At 32.0% G+C, this 16,861-nt stretch overlaps 2 protein-coding genes and 1 long non-coding RNA gene across 3 annotated transcripts in view; all 3 read right to left on the bottom strand.

Moving 5' to 3' along the window:
• Positions 1-800: 800 nt before the first annotated feature.
• Positions 801-4,599, bottom strand: LOC106122769 (serine hydrolase-like protein). Its single transcript, XM_013318858.1, has 6 exons — positions 4,259-4,599; positions 4,022-4,183; positions 2,995-3,102; positions 2,372-2,516; positions 1,452-1,586; positions 801-1,183 (listed from the first exon to the last, which is right to left on the bottom strand). Exons 1-6 carry the CDS (start codon positions 4,308-4,310, stop codon positions 877-879), a joined length of 909 nt encoding a protein of 302 aa, XP_013174312.1. The 5' UTR covers positions 4,311-4,599; the 3' UTR covers positions 801-876.
• A 2,063-nt stretch (positions 4,600-6,662) lies between these two features.
• On the bottom strand, positions 6,663-9,245 carry LOC106122791 (uncharacterized). Its single transcript, XR_001228118.1, has 3 exons — positions 9,146-9,245; positions 7,908-8,007; positions 6,663-7,249 (listed from the first exon to the last, which is right to left on the bottom strand). It is a non-coding gene; the product is annotated as an uncharacterized LOC106122791 (long non-coding RNA).
• A 2,689-nt stretch (positions 9,246-11,934) lies between these two features.
• LOC106122773 (homeobox protein notochord) overlaps positions 11,935-16,861 on the bottom strand; it is a 16,937-nt gene continuing 12,010 nt past the window's right edge. The window contains exons 2-5 of the mRNA XM_013318861.1: positions 15,577-15,735; positions 13,935-14,013; positions 12,992-13,133; positions 11,935-12,146 (exon numbers count right to left, since the gene is read on the bottom strand). Coding sequence (XP_013174315.1) covers positions 12,030-12,146; positions 12,992-13,133; positions 13,935-14,013; positions 15,577-15,709 — 471 coding nt within the window. The 5' untranslated portion in view covers positions 15,710-15,735 and the 3' untranslated portion in view covers positions 11,935-12,029. The remainder of the gene's footprint in view (positions 12,147-12,991; positions 13,134-13,934; positions 14,014-15,576; positions 15,736-16,861) is intronic.

The following is a 16,861-nucleotide window of genomic DNA, read 5'->3' as shown; positions in this document are numbered from 1 at the left end:
GCGTACATAAATTACGTGAGGTGTTCAGGGGGGGGGGGGGTCGAGTCAAATATCACGCTATTTTTTTTGGTTGAAACGAAAAAAAAAGGAAAAGCATTTTTTTTTCTTTTTACAATAACAATCCAACGCGTTTACGTAAGAAACTCACATTTTGAAAAATCTCACACGTGATTGGGGGATGGAGGGTTTGAATAAAATCTCACGACATCCCACCAGGGGGGGAGTCGCAGAAAATTAAAAAAAACCACCTCACGTAATTTATATACGCCCCCAAAGTAATATCAAAAAAAACTTTTTCGATTTTCTAATCTGTAGATTTTCAAATCTTTAAACTGTAATATAGATTTTAAAAGTAGTATACTAAATTGATATCAAATTACTAGTTCATCTAGGCTTTCTGAGACTAAAATATCAGTTAAAATTATTGTTAACTCTGTTTTTGTCAAACAGGGATGACAATATGTTTTAGAGAATTTGGTCTCAGAAACCAACGATAAATCTCTTTAACTATTAGATATTTATGTGAATAGACTTATGTAAAAGTTGTTAAATAAATTTCGCTTCATTACAATGTCTACGAATGAAATAAAAAATTTAATAATAAAGTCTTCCTCGCCTTTGACATGAAACAATAATTTCTACTAATGCCATCTAGTGTTGGTTTGTATAATGTTTTTTACTAAACATTTGTACCAAAAGATGGCGCTGTATTAAAAAGGGATTAAACAATTCATTTATTTAAACAAATAAAATTACTACATAACTTACTAAGATTATAATAAAACAGCAAGAACTTTGATCATATTTATTTATACATTCTGAACCCTTGTAAAAATTTATTAAAATACCTATACCTCATAGTTAAAATTCAAACTATCAAAGTTTTGCTTTGATTCTTACAATTTCATCTAAAAATTCCACAATATATTTTGCCAATCTTTCAGGATTAGTAAAATGGACGTCATGTCCGCCATCTACAGCCACAACTTTGAAATAATTCGTATTCTTAGTAAGATCTGATATTAATTGTTTCACTAAATCTTTAGCTTGAGTATATCCTCCGTCAGACTGGTTTGCAGAAATAAAAAGTGTCGGGGGACAATTTTGCGAGAAAAGGCTATAATAATAATCTATAGAACTGAATGTAGGAGCCAAAATCTTCTCTCTTTTATCCCAAGAAAGCCTGTAAATTAATAAACGCATTAAGTAATAAAGTCTTGTAAAAATGTCGAGACCAAAAGTTTAAAAATTGCTGGACAGCGCCATCTATCACCGAGGAGAATCACTAATCTAAATAACGCCATCTAGTAGCAAATGGCAAAAACGTTTCAGTGATGACATCTATATTTAAAAAAGTAAACTACATTTTCTGTTCCAATTAGAATTACAATTGTTAATTAAAAGCCTTTTTAAAGTGATTGCTTTGTTTAAAATTAGAATATTTTTCTTACTTGTATTTATCATCTCCTATTTTCTTTAAATTTCTCGATAAAATCAACTCGGCCTGTTGTTTTGTCATATTTCTTGCTTTCATCACTGCTTTTGTCGCTGATTCTTTACTGAATACACGATTGTCATTATTAATACTGAAAAATAACTATATTTATTAATAAAAAATAAAAAAAATACTCCAAACAGTAAAAAAATCAAATGGAACAATGAAACAGGACAAACATTACTGTACTGATTACATTGCCTAGACCTGTTTTGTCAGAAAAAATATAAAACTTAGTTGCACATAGAAAATAACATCCAATACAAGATCTTGTGAGGAGGGACAAAATTCTAACTTAAATCTTACTAATATTATAAATGCGAATATTTAGATGTATGTTTGTTTGAAGTTATCTCCAAAACGGTTGAACGGATCTTGTCAAAATTTGACATAGATGTAGAACATAGTCTGAAAGAACACATAAGTTACTAATTCAGTATTTTTTCAAGCAGACGAAGTCGCAGACAACAGCTAGTAGGTAAAATTTCTATGGTTTTAATTATTTATGTATTAGAGTAGACAATATCTACAGACTCTTCAACTTCTTTTTTTCTTATCATAAATTATAATAAATTTTGTATTTTTTATCTTTTAATTTTTTCCTATATCGAGTTTAAGCTATTGTTATGCAGGAATTAAAATTTTTCACATGCATAATACACCATCATCAGCTCACTATACGTCCCCACCGAGGGGCTCGGAGTCTACCCTAAGTGAAGGGTGATTAGGACATAGTCAACCACGCTGACCAAGTGCGGGTTGACTTCACACATATCTTTGAATTTCTTCTCAGATATGTGCAGCATCACGATGTTTTCCTTCACCGTAACATCAGATAAATGTACATATGTAAATCGGAAATGGAAAAACACATACCTTTCATAATTATCATAATAATATTCATAATGTGATTTAAAATGTAAAGAAAAATCGTTTATCAACAATCTACGTAGAGCTGGACCTCCGTCTAAATATATACATCTTTTAACTCTTCTGGGGAAGACAGCATTGTAGAACAAACCTAAAATACATGAAAAAAATAATTATTAATAACAAAAACAATAAAAAACACCTTATGATTATATAGGAAATTTCTAGAAATCACTAAAATAACTAAAAAATAAGGCTTAGTGATAGAAAGGTGAAATTAGGGTTGTATGAATTTTTAATGCAAAAAATTGATCAAAAATAAAAAAAGGTTAGGGTAGACAACCCTTATCACTTAGGGGTATAAAACATAGAGAGTTGCCTATGCTCAGAGCGACTGAACATAAATACAAAATTTAATAAAAACCCGTCAAGCCGTGTTACAGGAATATGGTAGTTAACATTTAGACATGAGAATTTTGTCACATACCGTGATAAAACCCAACTGAGGGTCTCGGAGCCTACCTAAAGTTAACTAGGTCATAGTGAGCATGTGACTTTACATATATTTTTGACATTTCTTCACTGATATGTACATCACAATGTTTTCTTTCACCGTAAGTTATACATACCTATTTCTGTTCCCATCGAATGACCAATATAAATAAATTTCTCCCATTTCAAATGTTCCACCACCAATTGTACAACAGATACTGGAAATATTCTTGTCAACATCACACCTAAAAATACAGAAAATAGATATACTCTACACTTGTAATATTCAAACCTGAATAAGCAAGAATCTCTCTTTCTCTTTAACACAAAAATCTTGTTCACTACATCCCTACTGAAGGTCTCGGAGCCTACCCTAAGTTAACTAGCTCATAGTCAATACTGGCCCAGTGTCTTCACACATATCTTTCATATTTCTTTTCAGATACTTACTAGATAGACTTGATAGATAGCTTACTATACTTCCCCTTATATCATTCTTTCCCAAAGTGGGCGATAACATCCTCTTGTGGGCGCTGCAGGTGTCAAGTTGCGGGTTATAGTAAAAGTTTCGTTTACAATTCTCCGTTAATATACATATATAGGTCACAATAATTAATTAATTTAATTTGAAGTTATAGTGGTTTTTAAATATGTGAAAATATGGGGGGCGCTAAAGAAATATTTATTCTCAAAGTGGGCAGCAGACAAAATAAGTTTGGGAACCACTGTCTTATGTATATAAATCACATAAAATAATCTAAATTTATCCTCTTATTATATCTATATAAAAATAATCCCATTAAGAACTATGTTTGTCATAAACAATGTGTGTTTGCTAGTTTTTTTATAAAATTAACTGTTGTTTTTTTTAAGCAAGGAACTCTTTTATGACCAATATGCTCTCTTCTCCCCTGGCATGGTAGCCAAAGCCTTATCCTAATTTTCCTATCTTACTAAACATATAAGTTTTACTCTTATACATTAAAAACTTGAAATTAAAATATATCTTAGTAATATTATAAATGCAAATGTTTAGATGGATGTTTGTTTTAAGGTATCTCCTGAACTGCTGCATGGATTTCGATGAAATTTGACATAGAAGTAGAACATAGTTTAACTAAGTTTATTCTTAATTCCGTGTTCGACACTTTAAAATAAAAGTACCTTTAGGTAATGGATCAGATAGTCCAGTCCCAGGCATATCAACTCCAACATAATGATATTTATCTGGAAGTAATTCCAACAGAGGAATAAATGTTGCTGCACTGTCCTGTCTTCCGTGTACCAACAAAACTGACTCTCCTTTTGGATCACCCCATGATATTACTGCAAAATACGTAAATTGGCCTTAATACTTCACTTATTATGTTCATTAACATAATTAATTAATTTTATACTTACATGCAACTTTACCCCATGGAACGTTTAAAAACCATTCTTTGATTTTCTTCATTTGTTTTACAAGAATAAAAAATCTTTTATCTAAATAAACACAACAACAAAATTGTTATCTGCAACTAAAGTGCAATACACTCTTCTATAACTTTAAGATATGATTTAAAACAAACAATTTGAGCTTATTCTAGTTTATTTTAATATTTTTTAAGATCCTATTTTCACTTTACTAAAACTTAAGTAACTACAACTTTAGACACGTTTTAACTTTTGGAAATGATTAATTCAATTCAAGAATTAAATGCCGTCTACGTATAAAGTAAAAAAAAAAAACACAAACTTAAAACAAAAATTCAGATTAAAAACAGATAAGACAGGTCTAAAATCGATTCAAAAACAAGATATATAACAAAAACATCATAAAATCGTAACAAGATATTGTCATAATGACATTACGATTAGGGATGTGCGATTGATCGTAAACACAAATAGACATATCGATATTTTTTATTGTGCTTATGAAAGACGTAAAAATACTCTTCAGTGGATCTAGCACAAATATGTATAGTCTAGCATAATTATGACAATCGCCATTGTATCGTTATCGACAACATTTGTATTTAAATTTGTGCAGTGAATTATAACAAAATAAACAGAAAGGCACACGATTTAGGAGGCCTTTAACCAAAAAGGATCGGTTTTGGAAATATGGAATAACAATACTAACAAAATTCTATGTCAATATGGAAATAAAAAAGGTTTATTATTGTTATTATAAAGTACATAAGGAATCTTATACCAATTTTGATATAATTGGAAACGAAGATAGGATGACTTTGTCACAAATGTTCGTCATGACCCTCATTTGCTTGTTTTCTCTTTCAATCTTTTGGCACTACATTGCTAAGATGAGATGCTATGGAATTTGTGAAGTAATTCTGATGAACTGGATGTTTACATTTTAATATTGCAAAAAACGTAAGTAATTAGAAGTGTTGCGAATAATCAATGTTTCATGATCACACAATTATGATTTAATATCGATGGGTATACACAGAAGTGATTATCGATTTTATCACTTCGTCTTCTATTTTTTCTGTACATTTTTTGTTCCTCTAGTTTTTCATATACTTCTGTTAAGTACATTTTTATTTAAGTGTGTAAATCTTACTAATATTAAAATGCGAAAGTTTAGTTTATTAGAAGGTATGTCCAGAACGGCTGTATGGATATCACTGAAATTTTGCATACATACAGAACATAGTCTGGAAGAACACATAGTTAATAAAGTTTCTTTTAATTCCGAGCGGGCAGAGTAGCGGCAGCTAGTCAATAAACGATTCTTGACTATATAGTTGTATCTTATACTAGTTGTAGTTAATTCGACGTTTCTTACTTCATAATATAAGAAATACTGGATCCTTGAGAAAGAAAAGGAAGAAGGAATCGGGAAATAAAATTACTTAAATAATTAACGAACGAGACACTGTGACTTTTGTCCACGTACCTAACCTATAAAGTTGAAATCTTTTAATACGTAGAAAAAACAATAAATAAATGAATGTGTAAGGAATTTAAGATAATTAAGTAATAAAAACGAAATGTCTTTAAAGGTCAAGTGACACTTCCGTCTTTATATAAAAAAAAAACAATACTGTCTCCTTTTCCTTGTCTTTTACATATTTAATTTTAAGGTAATAATTTTAAAGTTTTTGTGCTCAATGTCTTTTGCTTTTAAATATAGTATTACATTTGTTTAAGCTTACGAACTAACCTTTAGTTATTAAGATCAAAATCTCCGTATAAACATATCGTCATTCCTGTCATCATCTTTGACAAAACAGATATAATCTTATATCTTTAAATGAGCAATTCTTGTATATATATGTAATTGGAATCTCGGAATCGTCTCCAACGATTTTCATAAATTTTAGTATATAGGGGGTTTCGGGGGCGATAAATCGATCTAGCTAGGAATCATTTTTAGAAAATGTCATTTTATTCGTGTTTTATCGATAATCAACTTAAACATAAACTTAACTTTTTCTATCGGTAAGATCGAAAATATTATTCATATTTCATCATTTTATTAGTAATTCGTACTTAAATATAATTTCCAAAAAACACAAATACCGAGCAAAGCTCGGTCATCCAGATCTTATAGTTTAAACGAAGATTTTTTTTATAAGAGAAGGGGGCAAACGAGGGGCGGGAACACCGAGGTGATCAACGACACCCATGGACATCTGCAACACCAGAAGAACTGCAGATGTGTTGCCGGCCTTTAAGGAAATGGAATCGGTTTTTGTTGGGTTTCGGTTTCGGAAATTCACGGTAAGTCTTAAATTAAGGTCAAACAAGTGCATTTTAAAGATAACGAACCATTCTTGTTAAATAAAACCATTTAAAATCAAAAACAAACAACTAATGTAAAGTTTAATATATTTACAAATTACCACCCTTAATCATAATTCTATCGAAATTCACACCAGTACTTTTCCCAAACGTACTTCCTGCTAGGCCCAATGATATGTTTGTCTCATTAAATATGACACAATCTGTCATAGAATCTAGGAATTGCTATCTCCATTAAATTTAAAATATTCCACTAGAACACAATATTGTAACAATGTCTAACCGTTGGTTTCTGAGACCAAAAACATATGTATAAAACATATCGTCATCCTTGTTTATCTTTAATACAACAGAGATATGTTTTATAAGATTATTTTCGGCCTCAGAAACCCACGTTAAGTGTACAATCATAGCTTACATTTGATATAATTATTTAATAGACTATAAATAACATAATCAAATTCAATCAAATCATTTTTATCTTTTAAGTTTGTTATTTTACTTGCATCAGTTCTATATTTTAGTATTTCTTTTAATATAATACCATTGACAATGATATTATTTAAAATAAGGTCTATTACATTCGTAGTAATGTTATCGCTTCCCTTAACTTCAGAACGTCTAGAGGTAGAAAGTTCGTTTCTGAAAAAAATTAAAAATATTAAAAAAAAACAAAAAAAAACTTACAATCCCAATGATTCAGTTAAAATATATTCAGTCGTTTAGTCTACAAAGAGTTTATTTGAAATATTCGCGACTAGCTGTCGTCTGCGACTTCGTCCGCAAGGACTTGAAAGAACTTAATTAGTATGTGTTCTTCCAGACTATATTCGAAATGTGGCAAATTTCATCTAGATCTATGCAGCCGTTCAAGAGCTAACTCCATCCATCTATCCAAACATTCGCATTTATAATATACTAAGATGCGCTTTCGTAATATCATCGATGAAAGAGTCTAACGAATAGTCTTAAAACTATGATATAAAATAAAATATTAAAAAAAACGAATAATTTACTAAAATATGTTATTAAAAGGAGTCCCTTTAGGCAAGGTCTCGAAGATACTGGCAGCGTTCCACCTTTGGACAGCTAAACTAATTGTTTGACCAAGGTAGCTGCCAGCTCTTCGGTCCCCTGAGATGTCGATCGATTAAATTTGTCAATTATATATGAAAATTGTATTTATGTCTGACGCTGTATGCAAATTTTCATGCTAAGCTCTCAGGTACTAATGACATATACGTACAAAGCCGCATACATAAAAGAAATCCTGTTAGTCGGAGTAGAAATGGTGATATACCTTAGTTGAATGTGTTTTTTTAATCTACATATCCAATGATCGAAATCTGTGAACATCAGTTGGAGGCTACCAAGATTATTTGTGTCGTGCCAGTCTTGTTCTGTAAAAAAAAACAAATACTTATTATCATAGTAATATACAAAGGTTTTATTCTTATTAAACTCTATAAAATGTAAGATTTAACCTATTTAATATGTTCTAATGTTAAATTATAAACATCAATCAAAGACCAGACAACAATGTAATATTCGATGTTTAAAAAAATCCTCGCTTAATGTGAAGGAAAAATATAACCTCAAAACTTATTATTTCACGAAACAATTTATAATCGAATGCATAATCAGAATTAATTATTTAAATATGATTAACCTCTTTGCATGCGTATTACGAAACTGATTACTTATAATATTGTGTTGAAAGATTTTATCGTTTTATGTTATATGGCATTTTATTATCTGTAAAAATTATATAATAATAAAATGCAAGATGATTACAGCACTACGATAATAAATTTGAACGTCGATAGATTTTTAATTGATAGGTCTGACGTTACGTTGAAGCAAAACATTGTGATACAGCAAATATTGGTGAAGAAATTCAAAAATATATGTGAAATCAAGCAATGTGGGCAGTTGGCCAGTGGGTTTGACTGAGACACACTTAGGGTAGACTTGAAGCTCTGAGATTGTTTGGTTGTTAGCCAAATGTTTTTGAATAAATGTCAATTGAACTTCTGAACCAAATCATGATCTTTGTTTTCGTAATAAAAGCTTTATTATTTGGCTTGTCTTCAACTAAACTTACGTGTTTATCTCATAATATATAGACCTATATTTAGTAGGATTTAAACAGCTCTTTTCTTATTAAAACACTTATTATAGAAGTAGGTTTTTGTTACAAATGACGCTAAAAGAAAAAGTAATAGTAACGCTAAAAACGTTTAGTTACTAAAACTGTTGATCAAACATTAATTTAACTATATAAAATAAAATATAACAGTCATAAAGTTTTGGTATGGTATAATAGATTATTTAAATATAAATTCGTAAGATAAAAACCTTTTTTTATAAGTCTTATAACTCCAAAAACAAGCTGAAATTCCACACATTAAATTATTAAGTACATTTTTTCTTGTGGAATTTGACCTTAATCATTATATCAAACAGGAAATATCTCACAGAAATAAATAACAAACACATAATCGAATAATCAAAATAATTTTAACATAAAAACCTTACCTTTTATTTTATTCATCTTCAAATAAACACTGCACTTTAACTACTCAGTTATTTATTTATAAATATATTAAGATAATATCATTACGATGTTATTGTGTCGATTTGTATACAAACACTGAGCTCAGCGCGATAGCGTGGCGCCGACTACTGATTACTAGTGATGTGCTAACATCGATAGTTATCGATATTATAAAACAAATAAATAAATAAAATAACATTTAATCCTTTCAATATTACAACAAACTTAGGATAAACATCACAAAATAATTATAAAGAAATAACACATAAAAACATAATATTAATAAGAAAAGGAAATATTTATAAAGAGTGTTGCAATGCTGACCGAATAAGGTTACAGTACATTTTATTTTAATAAATACCTGCCATAGAAGATAGCTTTTAAATGATTGGTTCAAGCAAAGCACACCATCATTATCCCGCGCAGTAATTTGAAAATCACAAAAAGCCAAATTAGTTGCTTTTTAACTGATTTTAAAAAGAAGGAGGAGATCTATTCGGCTGTTTATCACAATCACACTTAGTATTTGAAGATGAATACGGCTTTAACATCTAGACAAAAATAAAGTAATTTCATTGTTAATCTTATCTATCGAATGTTTATTTATCGATATTTGATACGCTCTTCACTAGATTTCCACATTTACTACCGCGTAGCTATTTTATAACCGGTTTTCATTTCACTTTTACCTATCTCAGTAATCGGGACACAGTTAGGTAATAATGACTTCTATAAATGCACACGTAGACTTATGTTTAGTAATAGATTACTTAACATATTAACATAAATGACCCTAAAGAGAGAAAGACCAAAGAAAGTATGGATGGATTACGTGAAAGAGGTTATGCGTAAGAAGGGGGTAGATTTAGATATGACGGCTGGAAAAGATGTATGGAAGGCTGACGATAATGACCCGTAATCTGACACTGTCTGGCACAGAAGATCTAAAGTAATATACGAGCTCTTTCACGCAACTTCAAGTAAAATTTAAAAAAAATGTAGAGACTATCGGAACAGACATACATAGCAGTGTGTTGCAAATCTTATACACATCAATTTAGTCGTTCTGGATTTCTGTGAGATATCGTAAGAAGATACAAGACATATGAAATTTTTTAATAATAATAAATTTTTTATTTCAGATACATGTTCGATAAAAAAATAATTTACAAATAAAATATATCTGTACCACTTGTAATGCTGAATGATTTATGTTCGTAAAATTTATCGATATTTTGTATAGATGTAACATCACTAATGTTTATGCTCCTTCAAAATAACAAGCAAACGCAGTCAATGACCCAGTAGCGATATTACATTGTGATGTGATAACTCGTATCTTTCAACTAGAATTTGTTTAAAGGATATTTTTGAGTAGATAAGTACATTTTTATTAATACAACAACAAAAAATTACTTACCAGGTGATTGTATGAAAAATTTGCTTTAGCGATTGCGCGCGGAATTAAAAAAAAAACTTAATTAGTAGTCTATGTATTCTTATAGACTATATTGTGTCTATTTAAGAAATATTAATTTGACAATTCAGTAGATATTGGTAGATTTTCGATGACTGTTCTCATTGTTTTTGATTTACAAAATAAATGAAATTGTTTCCTTTAAACTACGTAGAAATATAAAATCTTAAATCGAAAATTGACATTTAGAGAAACAAAAAGAATGTCTGATGTTAGAATTGCGCTTGACATTAACTAAATCTGTAATAAATTCAAAAAGTTAATAAAATACGTAAGTTATAGTATTTATTTGTTCATTTAATATCACAAGACCGATTTTCGATAGTTCAAAGTTGTTCGTAATGCGCGTACAGTCAGACATTATGGCAACCGTCCAAGACAACATTAATCGTCATACAAAATGAATTCAATATTTTATAAGCGTGTCAAACTAATCTATCTTAAATAGACACAACATTAAATATATGTTTTATCATCATCATCAGCTCACTATACGTCCCCACTGAGGGGCTCGGAGCCTATCCTAAGTTAAGGGTGATTAGGCCATAGTCAACCACATGCCAAGTGCGGGTTGGTTGACTTCACACATGTTTTATGCCTATGTCTAATTACAGCAAGATACGTTGAGCCATTCCGGAGAATTCTTCATCCATCTAAACATTCGCATATATAATATTAGTAAGATTATTAACTATTTAAAAAATTAAACTGAAAGAAGTGTGTTCACAAATACCTTAGTAATATAATAAAATGCTTATTAATAATAATTACTTTATTATGCATTAGTATCTAACTCCTATATTCTATAGTTACTTAAATAATAAACATTTAATACGTATACGAAAACGACTAGACTGCCGCCATGTTGTAAACAAGGCGCGGGAAAAATGTAAATTATAATTTATTTACAACTATTATTAAAATTTAAATACAAAAGAGTCAAATTGGCGCAAGGATTATATTTAAAATAAAAACTAGTGATCGCCATTTTTGTTTTAATATTACGATTCTTTACTAATTAGAGGTGACATTTACAAGGTCGTCAAATTGACATTTATAGACATTTTTTTTTAAATCTTTTACTTGACAGAAAGGAGGATGTATTTAATTCGTTTCTATATTTTTGTTTCTATTTTGTAGTTCACGTTCTCCATACTAGAAATAATTATCAGATTTACGAATAATAAATAAATAAACTATAATATCAAAACTATTGAAATCACGAAAATTGTTGAAGTCAATGTTGAAAAAAAAAACACTTTTAAAATCAATTAAATCGATTCGTTATCCTTATCATGTTTGTTAATATCTTCACAATAATTAATAATTTAAATTAAAAACCACTATTGTTCGTAAATATTCACTGTCGGCCATGTTTACGCGGAAAGTCAGTCGTCGTCGCGTTCGTCCGGCCTGTGTCGTTGCAGCACGGCAAGACGTTGTTGTGTTACTTCTAGATGATGTTTCCGCCATTTTATACGTCTGTTTTGGAACCACACTTTGACCTGGGAGTTTAGTTTTGAGGTTAGTTATTTTAATTTAGATTACGATGCAAAAGGTTAATAGGTTATGTGAGAAGCTTTTAATATTTAGGTTATTTTTTGTCTGTCTTTATCTTTAACAGTGGTAGAGCCCGCTTTAACATCTTCGCACGTATTGTCCCGGCTCACCCGGTGAAATACCACGATCACACTGAAGACAGGCGTCAAGTGGAAGCGATTCCGCGTTTCGTCTAATGAGTGTGCGTTCCGGAGGCCTAATTTAGTCTTCTTTCCCTTCCCATCCTTTTTCTTATAAGGAAAGTATGGCAAGTGGAAGTGGACTTTCCGGATGAGAGGATGCATGGGAAGGGAAGATCTTGTCTTTCTGTGCATCTCCTCCGTCGATTAAAGGTAAGTAACGCATATGCAATTGCGTATGTCTATGGGCAACGATCGCTCGCTCGTTTGCCACCGTATGTTTTACATTTGTTTTATAATTAAAGCGTTCTTTAGTGTAGTCTTAATACGTGAAACATTCACTTAGGGACTGAAAGCATAACATAAATTTAATTTAAAATCTTATCGAGATTAAGCACCAAATATTTAGCATAAATTTGTTGACTATGTTATATGAAAAGGAATTGTTTTTTAGAGATAATTTCTAAGATCAAGTAAATTCTATATGGGACTGGCTATAAGACCTAGTATTGTGTGCCTATTTGATTTGGTTAGACAAAGTGCATTCGCTCCGAAGGAATTGTCTATACTATGTCCCGACAATCACGTGACTTATCCAAAGTTGTCAGAATCGGTTCGGAGCGAATGCGTTTTGTCGAACCCAGCAGTAGTTGAATTCAATATTAAGTTACCTGTGCTTCTGTGAGTTGCAACGCGTGTGCAAGATACAATCTCTCAGGTCCAACCATGTATTGTTGTCGTTCAAACTCCGCCTCCAATCTCTCCAGCTGTTCCGGTGTGAAGATCGTTCTTATCCTTTTATTTCTTCCATTCCTAATTTTAGAGATTATTAATTAGAATCCTTTGGCCCGAATGGCGCGCTTTCGTTACAAAATCAAGTGTCAGAATTATTAGTGAGGGGACATAAACGTCGACATTATAGTAAGGCTAGTGTTGCGATACACCGGCACAGTGTCTTATTAACACTAGTAAAATAAAATCTATTTCAAATTTTACTATAACAACGCTTGCTCCTTTGCCATAAAACAGTAGGTATTTAAGGCTCTGAGGCCTAACTAACTTAGGATCAATTCAATCTATTAAGAATCTAACAGTGGTAGAGCGAGCTTTAACATCTTCGCACGAATTGGCTCACCCGGTGCACACGACCACACAGAAGACAGGCGTGAAGTGGAAGCTATTCCAACTACAATCTGATGAGTGTGCGTCCTGGACACCTAATTTTGGTCCTCGTTCACCTTTTTACTTTTTTTCTTATAAGGAAGTGTAAGTGGATTTACCGCATGAGGAAATGCATGGTAAGGGAAAATTTTGTCTTTCTGTGCATCTCCTCCTCCGTCGATTAAAGGTAGGCAACACTTGAATTGCATATGGGCGAATCTTCGCTATTTCATAGATTTCAGGTAACCGCTCGCTCGTTTGCCATCTTATCTTACATGTAAATTTCTCGTGTCACAATTTTCGTTCCCATACTCCTCCGAAACGGCTTGACCGATTCCCATGAAATTTTGTGAGCATATTGAGTAGGTCTGAGAATCGGTCAACATCTATTTTTTATCCCGCCCGGACGACAGCTAGTGATATATAAAAAAGCATCTGTATGAGATGACATACCCAGTGGAACAAGTGATGGCATGAGGTCGGGAACTCTTCACCTGGTTCACTTGTTGCCGCAGCTCAGGACGAGGACTGTCTGCGAATACATAAGTAATATAGAAGATAAGATGTCCGAGATTCCATCCACGCTATAAAACTTAACTAGTAGCCTATGTGTTCTTCCAGATTATGTTCTATATGTATGACAAATTTCATCAAGATCCATACAGTCGTTCTGGAGATATATTCAAAGAAACATACATATAAACATTCGTATTTATAATATTTAATTGCTTTGACTATTGTATTAACACGTTAGCTGCCAGTATGATTTTTCGAAAAACGAATTGTCCATTTCAATGGGGCCTTGCGGGTTACGCTGTATACAACAATTCGATTAAAAAGCCACAGCGAGGAATGGAAGTATGGCTTGTCGGACACATAGTCCGACACGGCCTGATTGAGACATTAGCTTGTCGGTCATATAGTCCGACATGGCAGCTAACGTGTTAAATATGTAAAAATTTGATTATTTACGTCGTCGTCGGTTTATCATTACTAATAACTTAGTAATTAAAATGAACTGTAAAGGAATTGATTTAAAAAAAATTTCGCCACCATAATTCACAAAGTCAGTAGGGTGGACAAAACTCAATAACATTCTGATGCCAGTAAAAAGACAAATTTACGATTTAATTAAATCTATCCACGATAGGGGGAGATAGGGAAAGAGATAGCAAATATAAAAAGAGATAGATATAGTCCCTTTTATTTTGGTTGACGACAGTAACATAGTAGTTACTAGCTATCGCCCGCGACTCTCCACGCGGAATCATAGTCTTCGAGACTCCAGACTTCGTTCTTCCAGACTATGTTCTACATCTATGTTAAATTTCAGCGAAGTCTATGCAGCCGTTCCGGAAATAACTTCAAACAAACATCCATCCATACCTCCAAACATTCGCATTATAATATTATATAGTAACCAATTTCTATACAAAGTTTTTCATTTATTTAACAACTAGCTGACGCCTGCGACTCTGTACGCGAGGATTTAAAAAATATATTATAATTAGTAGTATATGCGTTCTACTATCTTCTACATTTATAGCAAATTTTCAGCGAGATTCATGCAGCAGTTCTACAGATACCTTCTAACATACATCCTTCCATTAAATTATTCAAACTTTCGTACTAAAGTGATATTTAAACACGGCTAAACACGGCTCAGTGAGCTGAGGGCTGCGTCCGCGAAACAATACCAGTACCACTCATCCTGATGAAGGGCCCCCGATGGGCTCGAAACTAGTCGGTGCCGCCACCGGACGTATATACGTCAGTGTTTAGCCGTTTTTATATACATCCTTCCATATATCCAAACATTCGCATTTATAATATTAGTAAGATAAGAGATTGTGGTCGCCTTTGACTTCATCAGCGCAGAATTTAAAAAAAAATCCTAGTAAAAATGTCTTCAAAATCGGTCTACCCGTTTAGAAGATTACACGGAACAAACGCATTACGGACAGAAATACAGACACAAAAATTTTGTTCTATTACCAGCCATTTTTAAATGCATATATGTATTTATTAAGAAGTAAAAGAAAGAATTAATAAAATAATTTCACGGGAATATGTTTGTTTTTTTTTTTAAACTTACCTTGTGCCAACTGCGGTACCCCAACCATACTTCGACAAAATCCATCATTCAACCTTTGCATATCGCCGGCGTACAAATAATTCTGCAGTTGTCTTTGGTTTTGATGCAAACGTTCTTGTACACTTAAATTCATTGCATCCTCTTCAGCATTACTCAAACCTAAAATGGCGGCAATTGTAAATGATTTTCCCGCCAAATTGGTTCCCTTTCCCGACAAATCGACACCGTAAGCCGACTCGCTGTCTGCATCTTCGATCGACGGCGAAGATGATCCGTCGGCGTTATCAACATTGTCGGTATAATTTTCGGTATTATATTTAACTTCGCCGTCACCTAATGCCGTCAAACGTGTCTGGTGGTATAACAAGTCGGTAATATTTGTAGGATAAATTTGACGTTCCATTATTAATTACATCACTTGACACTTTCACTTTTAACACGATACATTTATAGGTTAATTTATTTATTTAACTTTAATTAATTAACTTATAATTACTAAGTTAATTTTGGTGTACGCGGGCGTTTGGTAGGATCGCTTTGTGGTTTATGGTAAATTTGAAAATTGATAGGGCGGAGCGTTGTTACTGATCGGTTCGTGGGGTAAAAAATGACATTAAGCCGTGGTCAATTGCTCGATATGCTTCATCCCTGGGTTGGGGGTTGGTTTGCTATTGGCCTGTGAGGGCGCATGCGCGTTGTAGGCGGGGCCAGATTTAGTAGGTGTGGTCCCCGCAGTGATTTGCGGTTGGTGGAAAGCCTTTGATTGAAGCAGGGTCGGATTTAAAACATTTTAAAAATCAACCTTCGTGTTATTTAGGAATTATATAGATGTGATATAGAATAGAAATACGTATAAAACTACGTATAATACTATTAAAACATGAAATAATATATTACAAACGAATATAGCGGAATAAATAAAAAAAAATATATGACACATTATATAAAATAATCAAAAATAAGTAATCTAGAAAGTTGTGTTTAATTACGTGTTATAAGTTAAATTTAAATACGTTTTAACCGTAAGAAACTTATAACATAAATCGCATATATTACATTGTGTACGGAATGAAATTTAAAAACAGTTGCAAATTACACTATCGATATACTAAAAAACAATCTAAATCTTCAAATTAAATATATAATCCATCCCTGGAGGTAGTAATATAAATTAACCGCTATAGATTCCGACATAATTCAATTAGCAGGCAATCCGCCCCTGCGCGCCCCTCCCTCGCCCCCGCGGGTGTATCAAACGGTTTAATATCATAATCTGCTCTCTTCC

This window comes from Papilio xuthus, unplaced genomic scaffold (assembly GCF_000836235.2).
Source record: "Papilio xuthus unplaced genomic scaffold, Pxut_1.1 DF826776.1, whole genome shotgun sequence".
Classification (NCBI taxonomy): domain Eukaryota; kingdom Metazoa; phylum Arthropoda; class Insecta; order Lepidoptera; family Papilionidae; genus Papilio; species Papilio xuthus.
This window is presented reverse-complemented; position numbering and strand designations above follow the sequence as displayed.